Genomic DNA, 26817 nt, shown 5'->3' with positions numbered 1-26817 from the left:
GAAAGGCTGGGGAGGGCCACGGTTTCCAACAGGATGGTCTGAGAGAGTCCCACTGAGAAGAGACCTGAAGGAGGGGTGTCACTCCATTACATGTGAATTAAGTGCTTACTGTGTGCTAGGCACTCTGGACGGTCCCCTGGGAACATTCCTATATTGATGCTTTCTTTAATGAACTTTTGCAAAGATACAAAGCATAGTTCTTTGGTTACATGTGACAGAAATACAGTGTACACTTGCTTAAATTTTTTTTAAAAAAGAGAACTCACTTTTTATCACTGGCAAATCTAGTGAGGGGCTACCTTCAGGCATGGCTCGATCCAGGTGGTTAATCTATGTCATTAGGAACCTTCTCTCTCTTGGTCTCTTGCTCTGCTTTCTCCAGGTGAGCTTCCTTCTCAGGTAGGCTTTCTACACAAGATGCCCTGCACAGCTCCAAGTTTGCATCTCATCAGCTCAGCGCCTGTGCCAGAAGGACTGTATATCTGTTCTTTAATGTCGGCCAAAGTCTTGGGGTCACTCTCACTGAAGAGGCCAGGTCACATGCCCATCTCTGGAGCCTGGGGTTGGCCCTTCCTGAATCACAGGGTCCCAAAGGGGAGAGGGCATCCCCCAACAGAAAATCTGGGTGCTATTAGCAGAAGAATGGGGACTAAACGCTGGGTAGTGAGGAACAGCAGATGTCCACTCTGACAACACTTGGATCAAGGAAGCAGGAAGGGCTGAAAACAGCCTGAAAACAGGGAGACCTTCAAGGGTCCCAGCCTGTGACCAACAGACCATGTGAGCTTGGCCAGGTCTTAGTGCTCCAGTCTCTAAATGAGGGTGATCAGCTGGTTCTCTGAGGATCCTTCCAGCTTGTGATCTGTGTGAGTTTTAGATACATTATCTGAAAACAGATATGATTGAATTGAATTACCAGGTTTGAAATAATACAGGGTTATGGATCCTGGGTAGAAGATTTTTTGTTTTGTTTTTATTCAACAACTAGCTCTGTTAGTGAATTGCTGAGGAAGCCGTGAAGGACATGAGACCCACCTCTGCTTAAGCTATGCTACTCCTTGCTGGTGGCACCTAACTACACCTCTGTCTTTATGGTGTGCAGCAAAGCTTTGCCAACTTTTCAGTCTGGTAATGGAAAGTGAGCTTCACTGTCATAGATGTCATGCTTCAAAGGCTAGAATGATGCATTAAGGAAGATTTACCCTGGCCTCATCTTCCAGTGCAAACTTACGAGTAGACCATAGTTGAAACAGCACGTGACTACCAACAGCTGTAGGAAAACCAGCTGTGTGGACATTGGCATGTGTTTCCAAGACACTAAGCAGATATCTCAGTCCAGAATTTTGTTTTAATGGTTATGTCTCATCTTGACAGACACATACCAATGTATTTCCCCAGGAAGATGGGGAGGGAAGTCAGGGATTGCTCCTTGGTGACGCTGCTGATGTGACTTTCTGACCCTTTCTCTTAGTCAGACGTCTGCAGGGGCCAGCATTTGTGTTGCATGGTGGAAGGCTTGGGAGTGAGTCATCTCAAAGCCAGAAAACCATGCATCACCCTCTGCAGAATGTACTAGCAGTCATACAGTTGCACAAGTAGGCAGCCACAGGCCATGTGGATATTGAGGTGGGTAGTGCAGTCAGGCAAGAGCCTTAGAGGCCAATGAAGTTGACTTGAAGCCTGGCAGCATTGCTGCTTTTTGGCTGTGTGTCCCAAGTCAGGTTACTTGAGCTCTCTGCATCTGAGTTTCCCATCTGTAAATCTGAACAATAATGGTACCCACTCATAGGAGAACATACGTGAGGTTCTTGTCAGCCAGAATAATGACGACTGTTGGTAGTGGTGCCATTCCTAATGGGCTAATAGGAGACAGAGTGGCATAATATTCATAGCAGCTAACATACACTTTGCATGTTAGGACCATTGTATTCATTATTATTAGCTACTGTTCTTAGTTCTTCTAAGCACATTAACTCAGGTAGATAACGTGATTATTCCCACTAACCTACATAGGTCCTACAGATGGTCCTGACCCACAGTGAGTCGCCTGACAAGTTTTAGCCTTTCTGATGGTGTGAGAGTGACACGCATCCAGGAGAAACTGTACTTTGAGTCCCCATACAACCATTCTTCTTTTTTTCACTTTCAGTACAGTATTCAGTAAATTACATGAAATATTCAACACTGTATTACAAAACAGGCTTTGCGTTAAATGATTTCGCCCAATTGTGGGCTAATATGAGTGTTCTGAGCATGTTTAAGTGGGCTAGGCTTTAAAAGCATGCATTAAGATGCCAAATCCGGATAATTCCGTATTTTCATAATGTGGAATAAGCAAGTCTTCTTGCTACTACCTTACTTATTGGATTTGTAGGGTAAGCTGAGCTGTGATGTTTGGTAGGTTAGGGGTATTAAGTGCATTTACGACTTACCATTGTAAGTTGAGGTTCATGTGAGTTATCATCATCATTGTCAATTCACAAATGAGGAATCTGAGGCACAAAGAGTTAGGTAACCTGCCTGGAGTCACAGGGCAAGCGAGTGGTAGATGTGTGATCAGAACCCACGCGGCTGGTTCTAGAGCCCTTGCTCCTAACCACCACCCTCGGTAGTCTCACTGCAGAAATAAAAGCTGCACAAGACGCTTCCTGTAGGTCAGGAAATGTTCTAAGCACCTTCTAAGGATTGAGTCCTTTAACTCTCGTAACAACCAAACCCTTGTAGGTAGGTACAATTATTCTCCCCATTTTCTAGATGAGGAAACTGAGTTACCCAGAAAGGGCTAAGAATACGAAAGGAGTTCACATCCTCGTTGGCTGGGTGATTTAAGACAGGGAAGCTGACCTCTCTGAGCCCCTGGGTTGCCACAGGGTGAGAGGCGATCTAGGATAAGCACCACCTACAGTCCTGATGTGGACCAGACCTTCTTTGGAGGGGGCCTACTTTATTCCTAGTGAGGGCCTTGCTCACAGATCCCGGCTTTATTCCTGGGCCTGTGCCTTGTCTCTGGCTGTCCCTGGCAGCTGGACAGGGCTGAGAGCCCTTGGGAAGGTGTGGCATCATGGGGGAAGAGGATTTTGAAGAGATGCCTCTGCCCCTGGCTTGGGCCTTCTGTGGCACCAGGAACCAGCTTGGCCCTACTATGGATGCAACAGCAAATAACACTGTGAACCTGTCCAACCACTGCAGGACAAATGGTCGAATAGATCTGGGTCTCAGTTTACTCAGTTGCAGAATGGGATGAGTGTGGAATGAAAGCATGCAATTAAAGGTGCCAAATCCAGATAATTCTGTATTTTCACAAGTGGAATAAGTAAGTCTTTTTGCTGCTACCTTACTTATTGGATATGTAGAAATTTTCAAGGAGATTTCTTTCTTTTAGAGGTAGGGTCTCACTGCGTTGCCCAGGCTGGAGTACAACGGTGCAATCATAGTTCACTGCAGCCTGGGCTCTGGGCTCAAGTCATCCTTCTACCTCAGTCTCCCAAGTAGCTGCGACTACAGGTGCATGCCACTACGGCCGGCTAATTTTTTTATTTTTTGTATGGATGAGGGCTCACTTTCTTGTCCAATCTGGTCTTGAACTCCTGGCCAGAGATGATCCTCCAGCCTTGGTCTACCAAAGTGCTGGGATTCTAGGTGTGAGCCACTGTACCTGGCCTCAAGGGGCTTTCTTAATAGCTGGTTCCTATTGTTGGCTGTGTGAGTTGTGTCTAGCTTCTCCCTCTATAGCAACATTAGGAGCTGTATCCTTATTGCTAAGCCCATGTTTGTGGTTATTTTGTCCAATTAATTATCGTGAGGATGAACTTTTGGATCATTTTAATGCTCTTGGAAAATGGTGTCAAATTACCGTATGGAAATTCATGTCAATGTATACAGTCATAGTTGTGAAGCAAAGTGCCTGTTTCTCCACATTCTTTCTTGCATTTGATATGCCCATATAGAAGTTGCTAATTTGAAATATAAACATACTAACTTATTTAAATTTCCATTTGGCTAGTTACTAGGGAGGATGAGTACTTTTTGTTTGCTTATTGATTGGGTTTTTTATTTTGTGAACTATGTTATGGCAAAGCATTTCAGTTTTCTTTTTCAAATAAATAATATTTTCTTATTACAAAAATGTACAGTCATACAATTTTAGACAGTGTAGGAATGTGTAACATGGCAAGTGCAAGTTCCCCGGATCAATCCTAACCTTGAGAAATCACCACTGCTGACAGTATGGGAATGATAATTCCAGAATCTTCTAGAAATTTTTCAGTGCCATCCATTTGACTTTAAAGACTTCTGAAGGTTCATTCATGGTTTTCGTGTGTTAGAAAGTGTTTTGTCCAGCGACGTCTTTGTCAAATAAAGGTAGTAGGCTTATTTTGATAAATTTATCTTTTCAGAGAAGCCAAGTAGCCTAGTAGGGGTGGGGGTAACCGCACCTGCGGTCCCCACTGAACGCTGGCATGTCTCCCTGCGCTCAGCAGGGTGTATGTGGACTCTGATCTGTTGGCCTTGTCTGGTCTGTTGACAGGATTGCTTTTTGTCTCTACTGTCAGGCTGCTGAGCTGGAAGGGCAGTGGTTGGAGGCTGAGGGGCTCCTGCTGTTTTGAGGGTCCCGGCACCATTGCCTTAGTGATAGTCACAGCCAGTTTCTACTCTCTATGTACTTTATGTGCTTGAGTTTACTTAAACCTCACAACAGCTCTGTGAGGTATAAAACCTAATATTATTCCTATTTTTCATAGCGTAAGACTTGGATTCCTAGAGGCTGAACCCATTTGCTTAGGGCCATGAGATAGCCAGCTGGAACTCAATTCCAGCTCTGCCAGGTGCTGAGGCCCCTGGAGATGTTAGCTGTTCACTTTGCAAATCTGCATCTCTTTGCACCATCTCTCCATGAGCCCCATCTCCCTGTCAGTCTTTGTACATATTGGCCTGGTCCAGATGTGTCCAGGAAACTGGGGAACCCCCTGTTGGTTACCAGTGTTATAGACTTTGAGCAAGTTGGGGTGGGTAAAAGCACATGTCTCTCCAAGGGCTGCATCCCAAAATCAGGGCTCCCGAGTGAGTGGGAAGAGCATCTTTGCTTGGGTCATAAAGGGTGGTTGCCATGGTGGCAGCTATGGCAGCACTGACGCAATTGCTGGTCCTCTTCCCACTGGAGCCCAGCTGGTGAGCTGGGAGTTAGTGAAGGACCCAAGAGAATGGGGCTTGCTCTGCCCTGTGCTTTAGATAGACAATGTTTGATAGAAATATTTGGTAAATAGCACGTAGCTGATAACCACAGTCATTTTTCTCGCCCTAGTTTGTGGCTCTTGTGGAGTAGGTGGCCAGAAAAATCCTGATGCAACTTGGTGGAGCTCTGGGGCAGGATCCGGGAATCGGGCTGTCTGGCCCTACCCTTTAGTAGCTGTGAGGCATTTCCAAGTCTAAGATGTTAGTGCCACAGCTTCCTCATCTGTTACAGCCCTTATTCCACAGGGCCCCCGTGAGGATTCAGTGAGTTAATCCTCATAAAAAGCACAGTACGAATAGTAATATTATTATGAAAATAGTACTAATATTACCCTCTTTTACTCAGAATTACCTCATACCCGGCACTCCCTTTTTTTTTAGCCGTCATTGAGGTCTGCCAGGATTCAGCGTGGTAGCTTGCTGTTTGGGGCAGTGCTGAAATCATCTCAGCTTGACGGTGGCCTTGACATTACCTTCCTTTCTACCACATAAGCTCTAACAAGCCTGACGCAGTTCCACTCCCACATTTCACTGACAGTTTGGGAATAAACATGTTTTTATGTGTGGCCCCAGTCACTGCCAAAAACAGCATTTATGGAGCATCTAATTACCTTGGAGACTGTGGTGGGTCCTGTATTGGAGTCAATAAACTGCTTTAAGCAATGCTGGCTAATTTAAGAATTTTTGGCATTTTAAACTGTTAAGATCAACAGAACATTTATTATAAATGCCCATATCTGAGGACCCACTTTCAGGATTGCAATGTTCATTTTGGAGGGGTTGGGCCACCTACATATGGATTTATTAGTTCCTGATCAATATCGTATTGAATAAAATATAAAGACTTTCTTCTGCTCCTCACAGGGCAAGAAACCCTTATGGAGTACCTGTTTGATAGAAACTAGTAAAGTATGGTATCTAGAGATATAATTTTTGAGTAAAGAGTTTTCTAGGATTTGAAAAACGTGAATTGACTGGGCATGGTGGCTCACACCTGTAATCCCAGCACTTTGGGAGGCCGAGGTGGGCAGATCACTTGAGGTCAGGAGTTCAAGACCAGCTTGGCCAACATGGCAAAACCCCGTCTCTACTAAAAAATACAAAAATTGGCCAGGCGTGGTGGTGAGCGCCTGTAATTCCAGCTACTTGGGAGGCTCAGACAGAAGAATTGCTTGAACCCAGGAGGTGGAGGTTGCATTGAGTCGAGATTGCACCAGCGCACTCCAGCCTGGGCAACAGAGTAAGACTCTGTCTCAAAACAAAAAACAACAACAACAACAAAAAACCCCCCAAAAAAACCACCTTCTAAGCCTTGATTATTTGATCAAAATCTCTTAATATTAAGAAAACTGAGCCATTAAATTTTTTAAATTAAAATTACCCTTCTATTAAAAGTACAATATGCACACAGAAAAGTTTACCATTAATTTCCATGGATATTTTTATTTGCAGATGTAGAAAAACCAGTGAATAAGACTTAATCTCTGATCTTTATTGTTTTTATTACTTTTTTAAAGTCCTGTTACACTTCATATAAAGAGAACCAACTCAGTGTTGGCTCTGGGCCTGATACATAGTAAGCATTTGAGTTTCCATCTCCTTTCCTCTGTTGTCGCTGCTTCTGCAATGGTTTTAACATCTGTTTCTCTGTTCGTCCACTCTAGAGCCAGACTGCCTGGGTTTGAATCCCACTCTGATGCCTACTAGCTGTGTGATTTTGGGCAAGTCATTTAACCTGTCTGAGCCTCAGTTTTTTCACCTGTAAAGTGGGAATAACAAATATGCCTACTCAGAAAAGTTTTTTGAGGACAAAATGAGTTAATATTTATTTAGCATTCAGAACAGTGTCTGGCTGTGACACAGTGAGCCCTCTATAAGCATTGGTTCTTTATTTTTTATTTTTTATAATTATTATTTTTTGAGACAGAGTCTCGCTCTGTTGCTGAGGCTGGAGTGCAGTGTTGCAATCTCGGCTCACTGCAACCTCCACCTCCCGGGTTCAAGCGATTCCCCTGCCTCAGCCTCCCGAGTAGCTGGGACTACAGGTGAGCACCACCATGCTCAGCTAATTTTTGTATTTTTAGTAGAGATGGAGTTTCACCACGTTGACCAGGCTGGTCTCAAACTCCTGACCTCAAATGATCCACCTGCCTCAGCCTCCCAAAGTGATGGCATTACAGGTGTGAGCCACTGCGCTCAGCCAGAACTGATTCTTTTTAAACAGCGAACCCTTGACAACATTCTCTATGATAGAGAGATTGAGGATACCCCCAGTCCATATGATAACGGGCAGTGGTGCTCATGAGTTAGGGAGCCCATGACCAGATCCCACATCCGTCTCATCAGTGGAGAGCTTTGGTCTCATTTCAAACAAGAAGGAGGGGCCCTCAGAGTCGGTGCGTGGGAAGGTAGAGCACAAACAAGGAGTGCTGGGTAGAAAAATATACTCTCGGGAAAGAACAGGCTCTCCCCAGGCAAAACTTTAGAAAAATAACAATCTGCTGCTCCTTGATTAAAGGGTAGAAAACTAATTATCCTTTCCGGAGGGACATGAGGCTGCTCTCTGCCAGGCTGTGACCTGGAGGTGCAGGATGTGGATTTCCTTAGGATGTAATGAAGCCTTTCCCATTGAAAACGTGCGATGATTCAGATGGATGTTGGGGGGCAGCGGGAGGGGAGAGGGAGAACGATCCCTTTGCTTTTAAAAGCAACTCCTGGACACTTCAGAAACATTTGCGGGTCAGCATTTTGAAAATGGAAAACTGATTTTCTTAAATTAGATTTCCAAAAGACCTCTGTTACAAGACATCCCTTCAAAAATGTTCTGTAATTTTTGCTAATTAGACCAGCTGACAGTGAGCTTAGATGTTTGAAGTTTGGTGCTGCCATCTATCCGCTGATGATGCAGATCAGAATGCCAATGAGGTGGTAACTGGGAAACACTTTTTTTGTGTGTGTATGCTGAAGAAATACCAAGTAGTGTTAATTTTAGTTTCTTTAGTTAAGGGAAGAGCATGAAAAATTTGATATTTGTATAACTAGTATAGTATATTCCTCATTGTCTTCCACACCATACTGTTAGGGATGGAAATTTCCCATTGGCCTGTACCATTTGGCTGCAGATGTCAAGAAAGTTCAAAAAAGTCTTACAAATAGTTATTGAGCATCTACCATATGTCTATAGAGTGGGGATAAAATGTTGAAAAGATAATGAAGTGCCTGTCCTCTTGTACATATATCATACACTATCTTTATTGTTGAAAAGAAGTGTCAATATGTACATATATTGGAGACAGAGTCTCGCTCTGTCACCCAGGCTTGAGTGCAGTGGTGTGATCATAGCTCACTGCAACCTCCACCTCCTGGGCACAAGCAGTCCTCCCACCTCAGCCTCCCAAGTAGCTGGGACTACAGGTATGCACCGCCACAACTGTCTACTTTTTGTATTTTTTGTAGAGACAGGCTTTCGCTGTGTTGCCTAGTCTGGTTGGAGCTCATATTTTAATTACTCCAGTGGACTGACCAATACCTAAGCTCTCTGTCAATGTATATTTTATACAAATAATGCTTCCTAGGTATCTTTGGACAAGAATCTCTAAGCTCTCTTTCTCCATTTCACTAATGTTTTCTTGTCAAGTCACCAGGGATCTCTGCTTTGCCAAATTCGGTGGGCACCTCTCCATCCTCCTGCTTGGTGAAATAGTAGAGTCTCCCTCTTTGAAGCACTCTCTTTACTTGGCCTCCGTGTTGTCCCTCTTACGGTTTTCCTCCTACCATGGGGCTCCTCTCATATCTGTAAGCTGATGATTTCTGAAAACACGCTCCTTATATTTAGCAGCTAATTCCACATCTCCATTTGGAGGTCCATACTATTCCAATGTTATATGCCTGCTCTTGATTTTTGTCCCCAAACCTGCTCTTCCCATAGCCCCTCGCTATCTTCTCATTGTTCAGGCTAAACTTCTTTAGAGCATCCTTTACTGCTCTTATTTCACCTTCTGTACTTAATCCACAGTAGATCGTGTTATTCCTGCCTTCAAATATGTTCATCATGCCAGGCGCGGTGGCTCATGCCTGTAATCCCAGCACTTTGGGAGGCCGAGGCGGGCGGATCACAAGGTCAGGAGATCGAGGCCAGTCTGGCTAACAGTGTGAAATCCTGTCTCTACTAAAAATACAAAAAAATTAGCCAGGCGTGGTGGCACGCACCTGTAGTCCCAGGTACTTGGGAGGCTGAGGCAGGAGAATGGTGTGAACCTGGGAGGCAGAGCTTGCAGTGAGCCGAGATTGTGCCACTGCACTCCAGCCTGGGCAACAAAGCGAGACTCTGTCTCAAAAAAAAAAAGAAAAAATGTGTTCATCATTCCACTTACTCCTCACCACTCCCACTGCCACCATCTTGATCCAAGTCCCTGCCGTCCCTCACCTGGGCCACCGTAGGAACGTCCTCACCTCCTTCCTGCCCCTGTCTCGCCACCTAGAGCTGCTGTCTCCATACAACATTGAGAGCAATCCTTTTAAAACTTAGGTCAGGTTTGTTTTCTGCTCAGAATCCACCAGTGGCCTCCTGTCTCCCCTGGACTAAAATCCAGAGACCTTGAAGTAATCTGTGAGACCCTTGTCATCTGGTTTCAGCTCCTTCTGTGACTCTCCACTCTTGCTCACTGCTTAGCCCACTCCAGCCATATTGGTCTTGCTGCCCCTCAGCCGTGCCCCAGGAACTTTGCATGTGCTGTCCTGTCCACCTAAGACAGGCTCCCAGCTCTTGCAGGGAGAAGCCTGCCCTGGCCACTCCATATTAAATATCAGCCACTCCCACCACCCCCTGATCCCCCACCCTGCTTTGTCCTCCTCCATAGAATTTATCACCTTCTAATGTAAGCTCTGAGAGAAGAGGAAGTATATTTTGTCCTCTGCTGTATCCCTATGCCTAAAACAATGCCTGGCACATGGTAGACACTCAGCAAATGTTTAAAGTTAACATTTGTTATGGGCTCGGTATGAACCAGGTAGTCGGCACAGTGCTTTATAGGAATTACGTATTTACTTCTCAAAGCAACCGTAGGAGGTCTAAGTCTTATCATATCCATTTTCAAGTTGGAAGCTGAAGACTGGGAAAGTTGTATAAGCTGTCCAAAGTAATTTGATGGACTTGGGCTTGAACCCACCAGGTCTTGGAGACTGCAGAGCCCATGCTTTTGACCACCCTAGGTTACTGTTCTCTCTCTCTCTGGTGGCCTGAATTTGCTCTAGAAGTGTTTATGGTAGCTGACTAACACACAGAAATGTGAATGAGCAATCCATGGACTTGAAATGAGGAACTAGGCAGGAATCTTGGTGCGTTTGTTAGGATGAGATAGGGTCTCTCAGGAGTGTCTGGGGTATGAATGTGCTGTAGGCCAGATACTCTCTCCTGGATGAGGAGAAAAGGGAACCACACCAGCTGGGGTTAGTAAGGTGAAAATCATACATAACCCAAAGTGCTTTTTTTTTTTTTTTTGAGATGGAGTCTCGCTGTGTCACCCAGGCTGGAGTGCAGTGGGCGATCTTGGCTCACTGCAAGCTCCACCTCCCGGGTTCATGCCATTCTCCTGCTTCAGCCTCCCGAGTAGCTGGGACTACAGGCGCCTGCCACCATGCCTGCTAATTTTTTTTTTTTTTTTTTTGTATTTTAGAGACAGGGTTTTACTGTGTTAGCCAGGATGGTCTCAATCTCCTGACCTCATGATCCACCTGCCTCGGCCTCCCAAAGTGCTGGGATTACAGGCATGAGCCACTGTACCCGGCCTTAACCCAAAGTGCTCTTAAAAGCCCTGGGGAAGGGGTCATGTTGGCGCCTGACTGTCCATCTCTCATTAAATCTCTCATGGCTGGTATCCTCTTCAATGCTGTTCATTTGGATAGCTCCAGACCAGACTGAGAAGTTGGTTGGCATTTGAGGGCCTTTTTGTTCCAAAAATGCTTATTTAGGATCCAGTTTGGCCTGAGAGAGGCCTGGGGAAAAGGAGATGACTGGGGTGAATACAGATCCACAGCCTCATGTCAGGCTTGCTTTGGGTCCCTGCCGGCTACTTAGAAGACTCCATGAGATGGCTTCCACTATGGATGTTCTTCTCTGTCTCTCTCTGAAGTGCGTATGTTGTATTCATGTTCTTTCATCGTGTATAGAAGGCTTCCCTGTGTATTGGTGACCACAGACTTACTGAGAGGCCGCACCATGAATTCATTCTCATTATTTATTAAGCTCCTATTTGCTGCAAGGAGTGCAGTGACAGCAGCGAGTCTAAACCAGATAATCCATGGCTTTCCAGAGCTCGTCCCCTGGAAGAGGGCTCTCTTACAGGGTCCCTTCTGTGCTCCAGTCACTAAGAGCTTTACGTATATTAACTCCTCTACTCCTCACAACAGCCCTGTGAGAGGGGGTCTTGTTAGTACCTTCATTTTACAGATGGAGGAACTAGGGATCAGAGATGTTAAGTCACTTGTCCAGCGCTACACAGCTGGTGAGTTGCAGAGCCAGCTCCAGCTTCTGTGCTCTTAATTGCTGGGCCAAGCCGCCCCTGTATGGCAGGACTCAGGAGGCACTGACAGTCACCATTGCAGTTCTCCTTCTGGGAGATTGCACGCATGAAAAGTTGTTCTAAAGATACAAGCTTTGCAGGAAACTAAAATACAAAAGGGGAACACAGCAAAATGGCTCTTAAGTGGGAGCAGAAGACAGACCAGCTGTTGCTGCTGAATCTCTGAGCACAGAGACAGTGTGGGGGTGGGTGTGGGAGGACGTGGAGAACGCCAGAAGGTGTGGGAATTCTTATCATCGTTGAGTGACTCAAGTAAATATATGTCTCAGAAACAGACGTGTAGGACTGATTTCTCACAAGTACTGATGAAACTCCACCACTAAGCCGCTTCTGTCAAATCCCAGGCTGCATTAAAATGCTTGCTTTCTCAGCTTATTTACTGAATTTTCTCTTCTGGAGTAGTTAATAGGATTTTATTTCACATCATTTTTCCATGAGGATTTTTTTCCATTAAATATGTGTCTTTTATTTTGCCTGAAAATATTTTTATTTCACCCTCACTTTTCAAAAATTGTGGTAGGATACACATAAAATATTACCAGTGTAACCATTTAAACCATTACCGTATTTACCATTTTAACCATTTAAAAATGTATAATTCGGTGGCATTAAGTACATTCACAAGGTTGTGCCCATCACCACTATTGAATTCCAGAACCTTTTCATCATCCCAAAAGGAGTCTGCATACTCATTAAGCAGTCACCTCATTCTTCCTCTTCCCCCAGCTTCTGGAGCTAATCTACCTTCCGACTCTATGGATTTGTCTATTCTGGACATTTCACATAAATGGAATCATATAATATGTATTCCTTGTGTCTAGTTTCTTTCACTTTGCATGTTTTCAAGATTCTTCCACGGGGTGGCATGTATCAGTACTTCATTCTTTTTTTATGGTTGAATAATATTCTGTTGTGTGGATATATCACATTTTGTTTATTCATTAGTTGATGAACGTTTCATACGTACCTTTTCTTTTTTCTTTTTCTTTTTTTGAGATGGAGTCTCGCTCTGTCACCAGACTGGAGTGCAGTGGCGCGATCTCGGTCCCTGGTTCAAGCAATTCTCCTGCCTCAGCCTCCTGAGTAGCTGGAATTACAGGCACGCACCACCATGCCCAGCTAATTTTTGTATTTTTAGTAGAGATGAGATTTCACCATGTTGGCCAGGATGGTCTCGATCTCCTGACCTTGTGATCCGCCCGCCTCCACCTCCCAAAGTGCTGGGATTACAGGCATGAGCCACTGCGCCCGGCCCTCATATGTACCTTTTCAATAGGGTTATTATAGTACCAGCCATGTGCCAGACACATTGCTACTTGCTATATCCTGAATATATGAAAAATTCTTATTGATCAATCAATAAGAAAAAAAACACCTCTTTATATAAATGAGCAAATGACCTGAACAAGCATTTTACAGAAGAGGAACTACAAATACAATATAATTTCATGGATTTAAAAAATCATTTCAATCTTTTCTCTAGTTAATTCTGGAATTGGTTTGAATAGAGTAGTTCTATATTATTTGGAAACTATGCACATGTATGTGTTTGAGATATTCCCTATTTGGGGGAAGAATTTCATTTGTTGCTTTGTTCAAATAGATCTTTATACATTTGTGACCTAAAGATGATTTGGTATTTACAGATATAGTACTACCTCTCTAAAGCCTTTGTAAAATATTTTGTCCTTTTGATGTTTCTGAATTCAGATGGACACTAAGATCCTTTTAGAGGATGCCTCGTTTTTAGCAGGGATTCTCAATTTATGCATTTTGGTTGTCACCAACTGCTAAGACATGGAGCAGTGGACTTTCACAGTCAGAGGTTCTTGGAAAAGGAGTGCCTTATTTTTCTTTTTCTTTTTTTTTTTTTTTTTGAGACAGAGTCTCGCTCTGTCGCCCGGGCTGGAGTGCAGTAGCCGGATCTCAGCTCACTGCAAGCTCCGCCTCCCGGGTTTAGGCCATTCTCCTGCCTTAGCCTCCTGAGTAGCTGGGACTACAGGCGCCTGCCAACTCACCCGGCTAGTTTTTTGTATTTTTTTTAGTAGAGACGGGGTTTCACCGTGTTAGCCAGGATGGTCTCGATCTCCTGACCTCGTGATCCACCCGTCTCGGCCTCCCAAAGTGCTGGGATTACAGGCTTGAGCCACCGCGCCCAGCCAGAGTGCCTTATTTTTCTATAACTGTGCTGTTCAATATGATGGCCACATGCCACATGTGGCAACTGAGCACTTAAAACATGGCTGGTGCCAATGAAGATGTGTCATAAGTGTAAAATACACATTGCATTTTGAAGACTTGGTATGAAAAAAAAATAAAGTATCTCTAATGCCTTTTTCCTATTGATTATGTGTTTAATAGTATCTGGATACACTGGGTTAAATAAACTATACTATTAAAACTAAACTTATCTATTCCTTTTTATTTTTAAAATGTGACTAATAGGCTGGGTGTGGTGGCTCATACCTGTAATCCCAGCACTTTGGGAGGCTGAGGCTGGAAGATTGCTTGAGCCCAAGAGTTCAAGACCATCCTGGGTAACATAGGGAGACCCCATCTCTACAGAAAAAAAAAAAAAAAAAGCTAGGTATGCTGGTGTGTGCCTGTAGTCTCAGGAGACTGAGGCGGTAGTATCACTTGAGCTGGGGAGTTCAAGGCTGCAGTGAGCCATGATCATGCCACTATATTCCAGCCTGGGCAACAGAGCAAGACCATGTCTCAAAATATAAATATATGTACATATATATATATACACACACACACACACACACACATATATATAATAGAAAAATTACATATGTGGCTTACATGATATTTCAATTGAATAATGCTGTACTTAAAAAAAAAAAAAAGGGCCCTGTGTGGTGGCTCACGCCCGTAATCCCAGCACTTTGGGAGGCCGAGGCAGGCAGACCACCTGAGGTCAGGAGTTTGAGACCAGCCTAACCAACATGGAGAAATCCCGTCTCTACTAAAAATACAAAATTAGCTGGGCATGGTGGTGCATGCCTGTAATCCTAGCTAGTTGGGAGGCTGAGGCAGGAGAATCGCTTGAACCCAGGAGATGGAGGTTGCAGTGAGCCGAGATTGCGCCATTGCACTCCAGCCTGGGCAACAAGAGCGAGACTCTGTCTCAAAAATAAAAAAAGATGGTAGTTTCATTTAATCTACTTCCTTGTCAACAAACATTAAAGTTGTCATACTTCTTCCAGTTCTTCACATGTGCCATATTCTCCTTTATTTACCACTTAACTCTTGATGATTTTTATCTTCTATAAAACAGTTTGTATAAGATTGGAATGATCTGGTTTTTGTTTTTTCTTTGGAAAGTTTGATGGAATCCATTATTTAAACTGTCTGGGCCTGATGTTTTCTCTCATTTCTTTATTAATTATAAGGCTGTTCAGGCTTTCTATTTCTTCTTGGGACAGTTTTTATAAGTCATATTTTCCTAGGGATTTCTGCATTTTCTTTAAGTTTTCAAATTTAATACCATAAAAGTATTGATAACATTCTTCTTGTAGTTTTTATTTATTTGTTAAAATGGGGACTTATGATGGTTGCCCAGATTAGAGTGCAGTGACATTATCATGCCTGACTGCAGTCTTGAACTCCTAGGCTCAAGCAGTCCTCCCACCTCAGCCTGCTGAGTAGCTGGGATTACAGGCTCATGCTACCATGCCTGGTTAATTAAAAAAAAAAAATTTTTTTTGTAGATTTGGTTTTGCTATGCTGCCCAAGTTGGTCTAGAACTCCTGGCCTCAAGTGATCCTCCTTCCTTGACCACCCAAAGCACTGGGAAGCTTTAAATTTTAATTGCTATTGAATCTGTAGTTATATGACCTTATTCATAACAGTATTTATTAGAGTCCTTTCCACCCGTTTTTGAACTTGGCCAGTTCTGTCTATTTAATGTCTATTTTGTTCGTCTTTTCACCTTCTGCCTTTTTAGTATGGTTTTCCTTTGGCTTGGCCTACTTTTCCCTTTTCTCATTACCTGTTGAGTCCTTCTTCCCTGTTAGGTCTCAGAGAGGCCTCATTTTCTCTGGGAGGTCTTTCTGGCTCTTCAAATTTTGGTTGAGTCACTGCGGCACTCCTCACTACCACTTAAAAAAAAGCGATTTGCCATGTTGTAATTTTTTGGAGGGGAAGAGGGTGGATCTGAATATCCTGTGAGGACATGAAAGCAGGAACTGAATTTCTTGTCCACTGCTGATCTCTAATGTCTAGCACCATGCCTGACGTATAGTAGCTGCTCAATAATATTGGTGAATAAATTAGTGGGTGAGCTCCCATGAGTAGAGTACAGACCCATTCTTCAAAGGTGAGGGCTGTCTTTAAGGGGCCATTCTCAGCAGGACTGCTGCAAAGAGGATTCAACTAGTGACTGAGAAATTGTACCAGCTGACCATTTCTGAGGTTCTGTGATTCTTTTTTTTTAATTTTTCTTGAGACAGTCTCGCTGACACCCAGGCTGGAGTGCAGTGGCATGATCTCAGCTCCCTGCCTCCCAGGTTCAAGTGATTCTCATGCCTCAGCCTCCTGAGTAGCTGGGACTACAGGTGCGCACCGCCATGCACAGCTAATTTCTGCATTTTTATTTATTTATTTATTTATTTATTTATTTATTTATTTATTTATTTATGGAGATGGGTTTTACCATGTTTTCCAGGCTTGTCTCCAACTCCTGACCTCAGGTGATCTGCCTGCCTCAGCCTTCCAAAGTGCTGGGATTACAGTCGTGAGCCACCACGTGCAGCCTCTGTGATTTTTTTTTTTTTTTCCCATAATTTGTGAGGAAATAAAGAGTTGGAGTTGCAGCCATGGGATGAGTAGAATGAAGCTGAGTGTGACTCAGTGAGCCACAGAAACATTATTTGGAGGTCCCTTTGTTCAAGAGACAGGCCAAAGTGATGAGCTTTCTATTCTGCAAACTACCACTTCACCGTGAGTTTCTCCACAAATAATTGGGTCTTCACCTGGCTAAACACCTGCCAGTCTCTCATCAACTATGTCCTAAAAACAGAAACTAAAAAGATGTTTAAGTGAAAGAAGCCATTATCTTCTTAAGTGGTTCAATCAGAACAAAAATACCTGGCACAGGTGGTACCACATTCAGCACAGATTTCTCTTAAAAAGTATAGCTGTTTGATTTTTCTAGTAATGCTACAATTGTTCTGATGGATAGAGAGAGGTAAAACAAGAGAAAAGAAGAAGAAGTTTCCTTAGCAAGATGTTCTGAATTAAGAATTCAAACAGTAAAATATTTAAAACATACAACTTGCTGACAAAGGTGGTAGTCTTTGAGAAGGGAAAGTGGAGTTAGAAAATTAGAGTAGAAAAGAGAAGTCTCTTTTCATGGTTACCTCATGTCCAGATTTGTGGCCATGTTGTTATCTAAAACAAATATTCGTAACACATTGAAGCCTTTGTTTTATTTTGTGTATATTTTATCCAGTCCTTAAGAGTGAGATGTAAATTTCATTGGCCCTCTAATACGAGCCTCACCAATGATAATGGTAACTAACATTTACCCTTACTGGGTTAAAGAAGGAGTCTTCTCATAATGATAATAGCTAATTTGAGTACCTACTGAGCGCCAGACTCCCTGCTAACCATTTTTTTTTTTAAGTACATGAATTTAATCCTTCAATTTTGTGAAAAGGGATTATTAGCTCCACTTTACAGATAAGAAAATGGAGGCTCAGGGGGAGTAGAGAGTAGGTAACTTGCTTGAAGTCCCCCACCAAGAAAGGGAGGGAGCCACTATTAGAAACCCAAGCTGGCTCTTCCCTAAACACCACGTTCTGAGCCCCACTCAGTGCCCAGACAGCAGGATCAGTCTAAATACATGTTCAATTCTGAACCCATACTAAGGAGCTGTTCTATAAGTGGTCGCTAAACCTCTTCTCAAGGTGACGAGAAAGTCACATTTGTTTCTGCATGGTGGGAAAATAAATTCTGCACTAACCCTAAGGCCTCTTGCTACTGACCTTATTCTGTTTGATTCCAGACACATACACTTGAATTTGAGATCATTCCCTAACTGAACCTTGAATCCTGATTTTTCTCTACTGCTGTGGGCATTTCTCCATTTCTATTATGAGCTTTCCCAAGGGTGGGGGGCTTGTGGCTTTTTTTCCCACCTTTCGTAGGGTTGCAACCTCTCTCCACGATAGCAGCCCTCCAACTCCAACTCCTCCAACAATCTTGTAAGTTTCTTGCTGCTCACCCATCCCTGGCTTTCCCATGAATCCCTCTATGGAGGTGGTCATACTTATCCTTGTGACATCTGTGAGACACTGGGAAATGCTGCCCAGACAGAAGGCTGTGCTTTGTAACCATGTGTTTACACCATGCACAGCCTGCTCACATGAGGAGCCTGAGGGTTGGACAGAGACGATAGACAAGCCCTCCAAGCCTTGTTCAGAAGCTCAGCTGAATGTCTTTGTGTCTGGGACACCTGCAGCACCAAGTGCTATTTTCTCACTTGGACTTTTGCTGATTGTGCAAAATACACTTCTACAACAGAAGAAATATACCCAGGACTGAGAGGCCCCTCCTTTGGTGAGGACCTGGCATTGGTGCTTCCGTGATGGTGCACTTTATGCCGCTAGGGTCCCTCACCAACTTCATCAAGAAGCCTTCTCAGTATGGTTCTCCTTCCCTGACTCTGTCCATTAAAGCCACCTGGGTGCTAGTGTTTGGGGAGGAGAGGAAACTATCAGGAGGCTGTTATGATATCAGGATATAATTTTTAAAAATTTAATTTTAGAGACAGGGTCTCACTCTGTCACCCAGGCTGGAGGGCAGTAATATGATCATAGCTCATTGCAACCTCAAACTTCTGGGCTTAAGCAATCTTCCTACTTCAGCCTCCCAAGTAGTTGGGACTACAGCCGGGCACCACGATGCCCAGCGAATTTTTTTTTTTTTTTCAGTAGAGATGGTGTCTTCCTATGTTGCCCAGGCTGGTCTTGAACTCTTGGCTTCAAGTGATCCTCCCACCTTGGCCTCCCAAAGTGCTGGGATTACAGGCATGAGTCTTGTGCCTGATCTAGAATTGTTAAAAGGGACTGTAGCTAATGTGAATGACTGGAAGTCTGAATGGTGGTGGGATGAGAGGAAGGTGGGAGCTAACAATCAGGGACAGCCCTTCTCTCAGTAGGTCTCCTGGCCGCTTCTCCAGCTGACACAGGGACACCTAAGTTGCCCAACAGTGTCCTGAATGGACAGATTTGCTCTGATGCTTTTTCTCTGGCTGTGAGGCCTGATGGTGGGAAGCCCTGCTAAGCTGCTGCCCTCCCACAAGGAACCCCCAGGCAGCTTTCTTTCAGAGGTATGCTTTGCCCTGTTTGGTGGGGCTTCTTTTCACGTGAGAGGGATTGCATCCTCGGGATCTGGAATCAGACACGTCTGGGTTTGAATCCCAACTTGGCTACCCAGCTAATAGCTGTGTGACTTCTGGCATGTGGTTTAACCTCAGTTTATCTCATCTATAAAATGCAGTAGTGATAATGTTCCCATTATATCATATTACATAATGTTATATAAAATTATAAGGTTATTTATTTAAATGTATGTAATGCATTATAATATATTGTGTATAAAATGTTATATAACACCATTATAATGCTGTCTGTATGTCATATATTTACATTATAACATAATAAGCTACCTTATAAGGTTATTTTGAGACTTATTAGAGTACCTAAAGTGCTTAGTCCTGGGCACATCAGTAACTGAATCTGTGTTAATTATTGTGACAATTAACATTATGTATGATCTGTGGATTGCAACGTATAAGACAAGGACACATTTACTCAGAATGTTCTAGTATATATTGTTACTTTAGAAGCAATGAATTCCATCAAATAATTAGGAAAGCAAAGCCCAGTTATGACTGAGAGGGAAGGGAATGGTATCCAGGGAGAAGTATTGTTGAAATCCAAAAATTTTGTTTTAAAACAGACATTTATTTTCAGAAGGACTTAGGCCAACATGTAATTTAATGGAGAAGGGTATGAAACATAAATAACCACCCACATGTTCTCTGTCTTGTGGTGTTATTAGCCTGGGTTTTTATTGCTTATGTGTGGGTGAAGAGAAGGGTGAGGCAGGAGGGGGCCTGATTTAAAGGCACATCAGGTGGGAGTTCCCATAGTTTTGGTGAGTTGCCCTGGCCCTTCTGTGTCAGCCCTGCACCCTGGGTTGAATGCTGTTCTTGGAGGCAGGTGTTGAGAGAGAAAGGGGGATGGGGGCACCATGCTGACAGCTGGTGAAAACTTATTAATGACAGAACCAGAGTTAGAGTCCTCATCTCATCCTGATTCAACACAGAGGGTAATATTTCCCCTGTTTTGCACATAAGGAAACCAAAGTTCAAGAAATTAAGCCTCGTGTTCAGAGTCACAAAGCTAATAAACACCATGGGATTTGAGGTCAGACAACTACGAACAGAATGCTGATTTCATCTGTGTGATCAGAATCAAAGCACTTAATATCCCTAGGCTTGCCTCAGTGTTCTTATCTGTAAAATGGGTATAATAATGTATACTAACTCACAGGGTGAGAGTCATGAGATTAACTATGTAAAATATTAGTATATGCTTTTTAAAGTGCTCAATATCAGTTAGTTGCTCCTCTTATTGTAATTACCTTGTATTTTGTCTCTTTTGTATGGTAGAGCCAATCAAGATTTTTACTCAGGTCTGACATACTACAAAGCCTGTACACTGGTCACTACATGCTTTCTGCCTTGCATTATTGCTGATTACAGCAGACAGGTCAAGGTAAAAGTGACTATTGTGTAACCAACATTTTGGGGTTTTGTTTGTTTGTTTCTGAGATGGAGTCTCGCTCTGTCACCCAGGCTGGAATGCAGTGGTGCAATCTCGGCTCACCGCAACCTCTGCCTCCCAAGTAGCTGGGATTACAGGTGCCCGTCACCACGCCTGGCTAATTTCTGTATTTTTAGTAGAGATGGGGTTTCACCATGTTGGCCAAGCTAGTCTTGAATTCCTGACCTCAAGTGATCTGCCTGCCTCGGCCTCCCAAAGTGCTGGGATTACAGATGCGAGCCACTGAGCCTGGCCAACCTTTTGGTACATCAGTGACTAAAGTCTCAGGAAAAGTCCAAGGTGGATGCTTTTCAGAGATGCTTTTTAGCAAACATGAAATCTGAATATCCATATTGACAGACATTACATGTTTTAGGGGAGTAATTTATCTGTAAAAATATTGAAAAAGGTATTCCTGTAGTTATATTGTCAGCTACAAAATTTGATTCAATTTGGGAGACCGAAATAAGGTGCTTCTGGTGTGCCTGGAGTCTCCGTGCTGGTCTGTCTTGAAGCTGTGTCCATTGCCTCTAAGGAAATTGATGCATGTTGAGAGGTTAACAGGTAAGGAAACCAGTTTCAGCACCTGTTAGGCAGGGGCTAAATGTCCCGTTAATGGTTCCTTTAAAAACCTGGAGCTCAAATGTACCCCTTGTTGGAACTCCCCAGCATGTCTGTGTGACAAGGGAGAGTTCCAGGCTGAGCTGAAGCTATACATCTCCTGATAGTGTCCATGTGGGAATTGTGTCCGTGTGAAAATTCAAGACAAAGATTGGGAGTCTGGTCTGACTTTTTGATTGCATCCAGGTTGCGTGTTAGATTTTATTTTATTTCGTACAGATGAAGGGCTATTTTAAGGCACGCTGGGGCTTTCCTGCTGGGGAACTGAGAAGGAGTTTGGGGTGAATTTGGCTGCTGAAGATTGCAGAGCTGTTGAAAACTCCAGCCACCTTGTTTGGGCCATTTCTTGAGGCATCTCTCTTTTTGATAAACCTGCATTTGAAACCAGTGACTTCCTCTGAATATCCAACCACTGAATAATGAATACATTGTCTTTTCTCTTCTAGGCCTAAACGGCAGTGGCAAAACAATTTTCCCATGTTTCCCTCTCCTAAAGCCTGGAATTTCAGAGGGGTAAGTGTTGCCCTGGGTAGCCCCTGCTGTTAAATGTCCTATTATGGATACATGCTCTGGCTTCCAGAACAGACACTGTCAGGGTTGGTTTTACTAATCAAAGTTTCCATCAAGAGAGCGTCTGTGCTTTACCACTTGGGGAAGTCACATTTCAATCAGTGGTTGTGGGTTAAGTAAAAACTCCACGTGGCGACCAGGTGTGGTAACTCACGCCTGTAATCCCAGCACTTTGGGAGGCCAAGGTGGGAGGATCGCTTGAGCCTAGGAGTTTGAGACCAGCCTAGGCAACATGGCGAAGCCCCTACTCTACAAAAAAATATGAAAATTAGCTGGGCATGGTGGCGTGTGCCTGTAGTCCTAGCTACTCAGGAGGCTGAGGCAGGAGGATCACTTGAGCCCAGGAGGCGGAGGTTGTGGTGAGCTGAAATCATGCCACTGCACTCCAGCCTGTGCAACAGAGCGAGACTCTAGCTAAAATTAAAGAAAAAAAAAATTTAGGTGGCCCAATAAGCTTCTGCTGACATTCACCTGCCCTGAAGGTCTTGGACTGTAGGAAGCATCTTGCAAAGAAGTCAAGAAGTGTCAAGGTTGCTGAGGCAGGCATGGGGGCTGTTTTCTTTGGACCCTGGAGGGAACCAGTGTACAATGAAGGAAAAAAGAAATCAGAAATGTACAGTTTATTAATCTGTAGATTTATGCCTTCACAGGGAGCTTTGTTTTCCAGAAGGAGAAGTCTATAATCTTTAAACAGATTTTAGGAATCATAAAATTCGATGAAGCACAAAGCAATCAACCTTGCTTGAGAGATACAGAGGTATAGGAAGGGTCAGATTGAACTTCCTGATGCAAGGTTGTCTTCCTCAGGAGAATAGTGATAGTAATAATAATAATAGCCACAGTGTATGGAGGTCCTGCTGTGTGCTAAAGTGAGTTCTAGCGCTAACCTCAGGAGCAAAACTTGCATCTGTAGAGAATGCTCTGAGCTCTTTTTCACCTCCAGGCCTTTGCACATGTTCCTTCTGCCTAGAGCACTCTCTTTGCCCAGCACCACGCTCCTACACACACTGCTCTTGGCCCACCCCCTTCACCTACTGGGTCTCAGCCTTGACATCACCTCCTCTGGGAAGAAGCCCTCATGACCACCTCCTGAATTTGAGTTCCCGAATCTCCTATGTACCCTTGCAGTTTCTTACTATTGTGCTTAGTTAGTCCTTACTGAAATTTAAGATTGGAAGACTCAGGCATGAAGAATGTAGCAGCCTTTCTCTCTCTTGTTCACTACTGTATCTCTGGGCCTAGCACAGTGCCTAGAACATGTATGCTTAATTAATTTGTTAGATGAATGAATGGAATGAATGAATACCTTTCTTATATCCATCTGACACCAAATATCTTTCTTGCATCCATCCACATGTTATCTTTAGATTGGATTTCAAGTTCAGGTCTTTAGTCTTTTTAATACTGTTCTGACTGGTTCTAGTCACACTTTAAAATCCTGTATAGATCTCAGTCATTTTCTCCAAGTGTCTTATTAAAAATAAATATAGATCATGGAACTATTTTAGCTCAGGTTACAGTAAGCTTTTTATTGAATACAAAGAGACATGTGTTGACTTCTGAAATAGATGTGCGTGTCTTACTGAATGCAAGTTGTGCACTTCCTAAGTCATTTATGGTTTTGGGGATAGGATCTCCATTTCTCAAAGTGTATCCAGTTGTGTGATCATAACCATTAAGTGAAAAAAAAGGCTTGTGTGGTCATATCTATTTGGGACATACTGAGTGTATTAAACTAAATATGCTCACTACTGCAGGGCTTCTCAGAGCCTTTGATGTGTTGATGTACGTGGAGACTCCATAAGGAGAATTGGTGGAGTTTGTAGCATTTCCCAAAGTCATTGATCATGAAACCCCTTGTTGACCAAGTAGATTGTATGCACTTTGGAATAGTTGACATTAACAGCCAATTTTGAGCTATAGAGAAGTTAGATCTCTTGTGAGCGAGTTAGCCTTTTTGAAGGTCTTTGTTTTCAGTGCTTGCCCTATCCATCCTCCCTTCAGTATTGCTCCCCTTCTGCTCCGACAGTGGTCATTAGCCAAGGCTTGTGGGTACATGTAGAGTGACCAACCATCCAGGTTTGCCCAGGGACTGTCCTGGGTTGAGCACTGAAAGTCCTGCACATCAGGAAACTCCCTGGAACCAGGCTAACTGGGACAATTGATTACCCCACCTATGGCCACGAGACCTCTTCAACTGTTTTCCCTTGAAAAATGTTCTGTGAATTTTTTAGCACAACTCTGGTTTATAGACCTTGTTACTCAAAAGGACCTGTTAGAGACATACTTGGTTTAAGTGACCCTCTGTTTGCCCCACCCTTGCCAAATCTCTCTAACACAACAGTCACATTAATGTGCTGGGCACCGTGGTACACACCTGTAATCTTAGGGACTCAGGAAGATTAGGCAGGAGGATTGCTTGAGCCTAGGAGTCTGAGTCTAATCTGGGCAACATAGCAAGACTCTGTCGCAATAAAAAATAAAATTAAATTAAATTAAAATAAAATAAAATAAAATAAATAAAATAAAATAAAATAAAATAAAATAAAATAGTAGTAATTCACTGCAGAAAAAACCAACCAACCAACCAAACAAAAAAAACACCAACCCTGTCCCTGGCTAATTGCAACCAAGTAGGTTTCAGAATTCAATGCAATGTTGACTTCAGGTTCAGCCCTCAAATTCTTAGCTAGCTCACAAGATTTTCCCAAACAGCAAAAGTTGTCAGTTAGGTGGTTAGGCCATTTGTGACATTTATCTTGATCTCCTGTCCTTGCCTTGATTTCTTCTGGGCCCTGAGGCCTATTGATAAAACTAGACAAACTGACATCAAGATATACCAGAGGGAGACAGTTCAGGGCCTGGCCAAAGGCCAGATTCCTCCTTGGCCAAAACTGATCTCTCTTTGCCTCAGAGTGTAATCCACAGTGACATGGTCGGGGATTGGGGAAGGGAACCCAACCAAGTGGAAACACCCTTACTCCCAGCCAGGACGCACTTTGTAATTGTCATTATGGTAAATAAAATTGAAGAACGAGAAGGATGCAGCATGTCAGGATGAAGACGTGTGAGGCATCATCTAGCTGACACATCTTCTGTAATGAAATCTGACTCCCAGGTCTGTTAGGCCAGGATGTACATGCTGTTCTAGGGCAGGGTACACTTTCTGTGAACACTCTGCTTTCTTCTTTATTTAGAAAGGAAGGTTTCAGAATCTCCATGCTAGCAAATTTTCCATGCTAGCAAATTTTCCACATTTATATATGTGTTGGAGAAAACCATTGTATTATAAGCATTTGCAATTTTATTCCTCTTTAGCTCGCAAAGAAAAGGGATCCAGGCTGGGCGCAGTGGCTCATGCCTGTAATCCCAGCACTTTGGGAGGCTGAGGCAGGAGAATCACTTGAGCCCAGGAGTTCAAGACCAGCCTGGGCAACAAAGCACGACCCTGTCTCTGCAAAACAAATACAAAAACAAACCCCCAAATTAGCTGGGCGTGGTGACCTGTGCCTGTAGTCCAAGCTACCAGGGAAGCTGAGGTGGGAGGACCACTTGAGCCTAGGAGCTTAAGCCTGCAGGGAGCGATGGTTGCACCTCCACACTCTAGCTTGGGCTACAAAGAGAGACCTTGTCTCAAGAAAACAAAAAGAAAAGAAAAAAAAAAAAGAAAGGATCCAGTGTTTGTTCACCGAGGTCCTAGGCAGTTGTGAATTTAAGGGAATGGGGCGGGGGAAGAGGTGATAGTGAGCAATGGTTTGGAAAAGGCAAGAGAAGAAGGAACCACATTGCTCTCGAGGAGAGGTACAGTGGGAGAAGCTGGTAGGCAAGATCTGGGTGGCTGAGGAGCAGACTTTTTGGGAGAAGAAGAGAGAGAGATTTCAAAAAACTTTAAAGAAAGTCTTGCTGAGTGAGTTGTATTGCACCCCGTCTTTGTCTTCCCTGCAGACCTCCATTAGTCCTCAGACATTAGGAGTTGCATTTGTGTTTTTCTTTTTTTGCTGGAGTGTTTGGCTGTAGAGAGGCTCAGAAAAGGCTGTTGACACTCATATTACACATCCCCTCTCCTTACCAAGTGGTTTAGCCCTTTCCCGGATTGTCATCTTCATTAATTGCAGGGTGCATTCTGCCCTTCAGTTCCCATGCTTGTCTAAGGAGACAGAGGCCCTGGGTGTTACCAACCCTCCAGGATTTCCCCACCCTCCTGAGCAAGGTGTGGCACTGTGCCCACCACTCAACCAGACCCATAGATGCTGCAGATGCATTCACCAAGAGAAGCAGAGAGGATGGTTTGGGCTGCAGTGGACGTGGAAGGAACAGTAAGAGAAGACCATCACAGAATGGGAGGAATGAGAAGGCTGAGGGAGGAGGGACTGGGGGGTGTCTTGCTGTGAGGCAGCTTCTCCATCAGGTACTCACTGCACATCTGCTCCCATCTGGTTGGGGCAGTGCTGAGCTCAGAATTCAGAATTTCCACCCTTCCTTGTGAAAATATTTGCTGCAGCTCCTCCTGTTGGGCTGGGGTGGAGACACTGAGGCTCAGGGAAGACACACACCCTAGAGCTGTGAAAGTCTCTGGAGCACAGCTCCTGCCATTGCCTGTAAGTTAACTAGGAAATGCTTAACCAGGACCTGCTATGAACAAGGCATTACTTTAGGTGCCAGAACTGAGGTTTTAATTAAATATGGACCAAATTTCAGAGCCCTTTTTGTCTTGTCTCCTTCTCCAGTGCCTGATCTTTACTTTTGTCTAGTCCGTTTGAGAAGATTTTCTAGACTCTGGGGCTTAGAAGCAACTTTGGACATTGTAGCCCCAACCTTTTAATATTTACATGAAGAAAACGAGACCTTGTATATTAGTCAGGACTCTGGGTTATAAGTGATAGAAACTCAGTTAAAACTAGCTCAAGTATAAAGGGAATTGGTTGCTCATGTGACTTAGGGAAACTGAGGCGGGTAAGCTTCAGGCACAGCTG

At 43.7% G+C, this 26817-nt stretch overlaps 1 protein-coding gene across 11 annotated transcripts in view; it reads left to right on the top strand.

The window, feature by feature from the left end:
- The window catches only part of ARHGEF3 (Rho guanine nucleotide exchange factor 3), a 347163-nt gene that overhangs the window by 92693 nt on the left and 227653 nt on the right, over window positions 1-26817 (top strand). For 8 of the 11 annotated variants that reach the window (XM_074032546.1, XM_045386029.3, XM_005547439.5 and 5 more), the window contains one exon: window positions 21721-21787. The exons of the other annotated variants lie outside the window; for them this stretch is intronic. In XM_074032546.1, the coding sequence (XP_073888647.1) occupies window positions 21752-21787 (36 nt within the window). In that variant the 5' untranslated portion in view covers window positions 21721-21751. The remainder of the gene's footprint in view (window positions 1-21720; window positions 21788-26817) is intronic. 11 annotated transcript variants of the gene reach the window in all.

Source organism: Macaca fascicularis, chromosome 2 (assembly GCF_037993035.2).
Source record: "Macaca fascicularis isolate 582-1 chromosome 2, T2T-MFA8v1.1".
Classification (NCBI taxonomy): Eukaryota; Metazoa; Chordata; class Mammalia; order Primates; family Cercopithecidae; genus Macaca; species Macaca fascicularis.
This window is presented reverse-complemented; position numbering and strand designations above follow the sequence as displayed.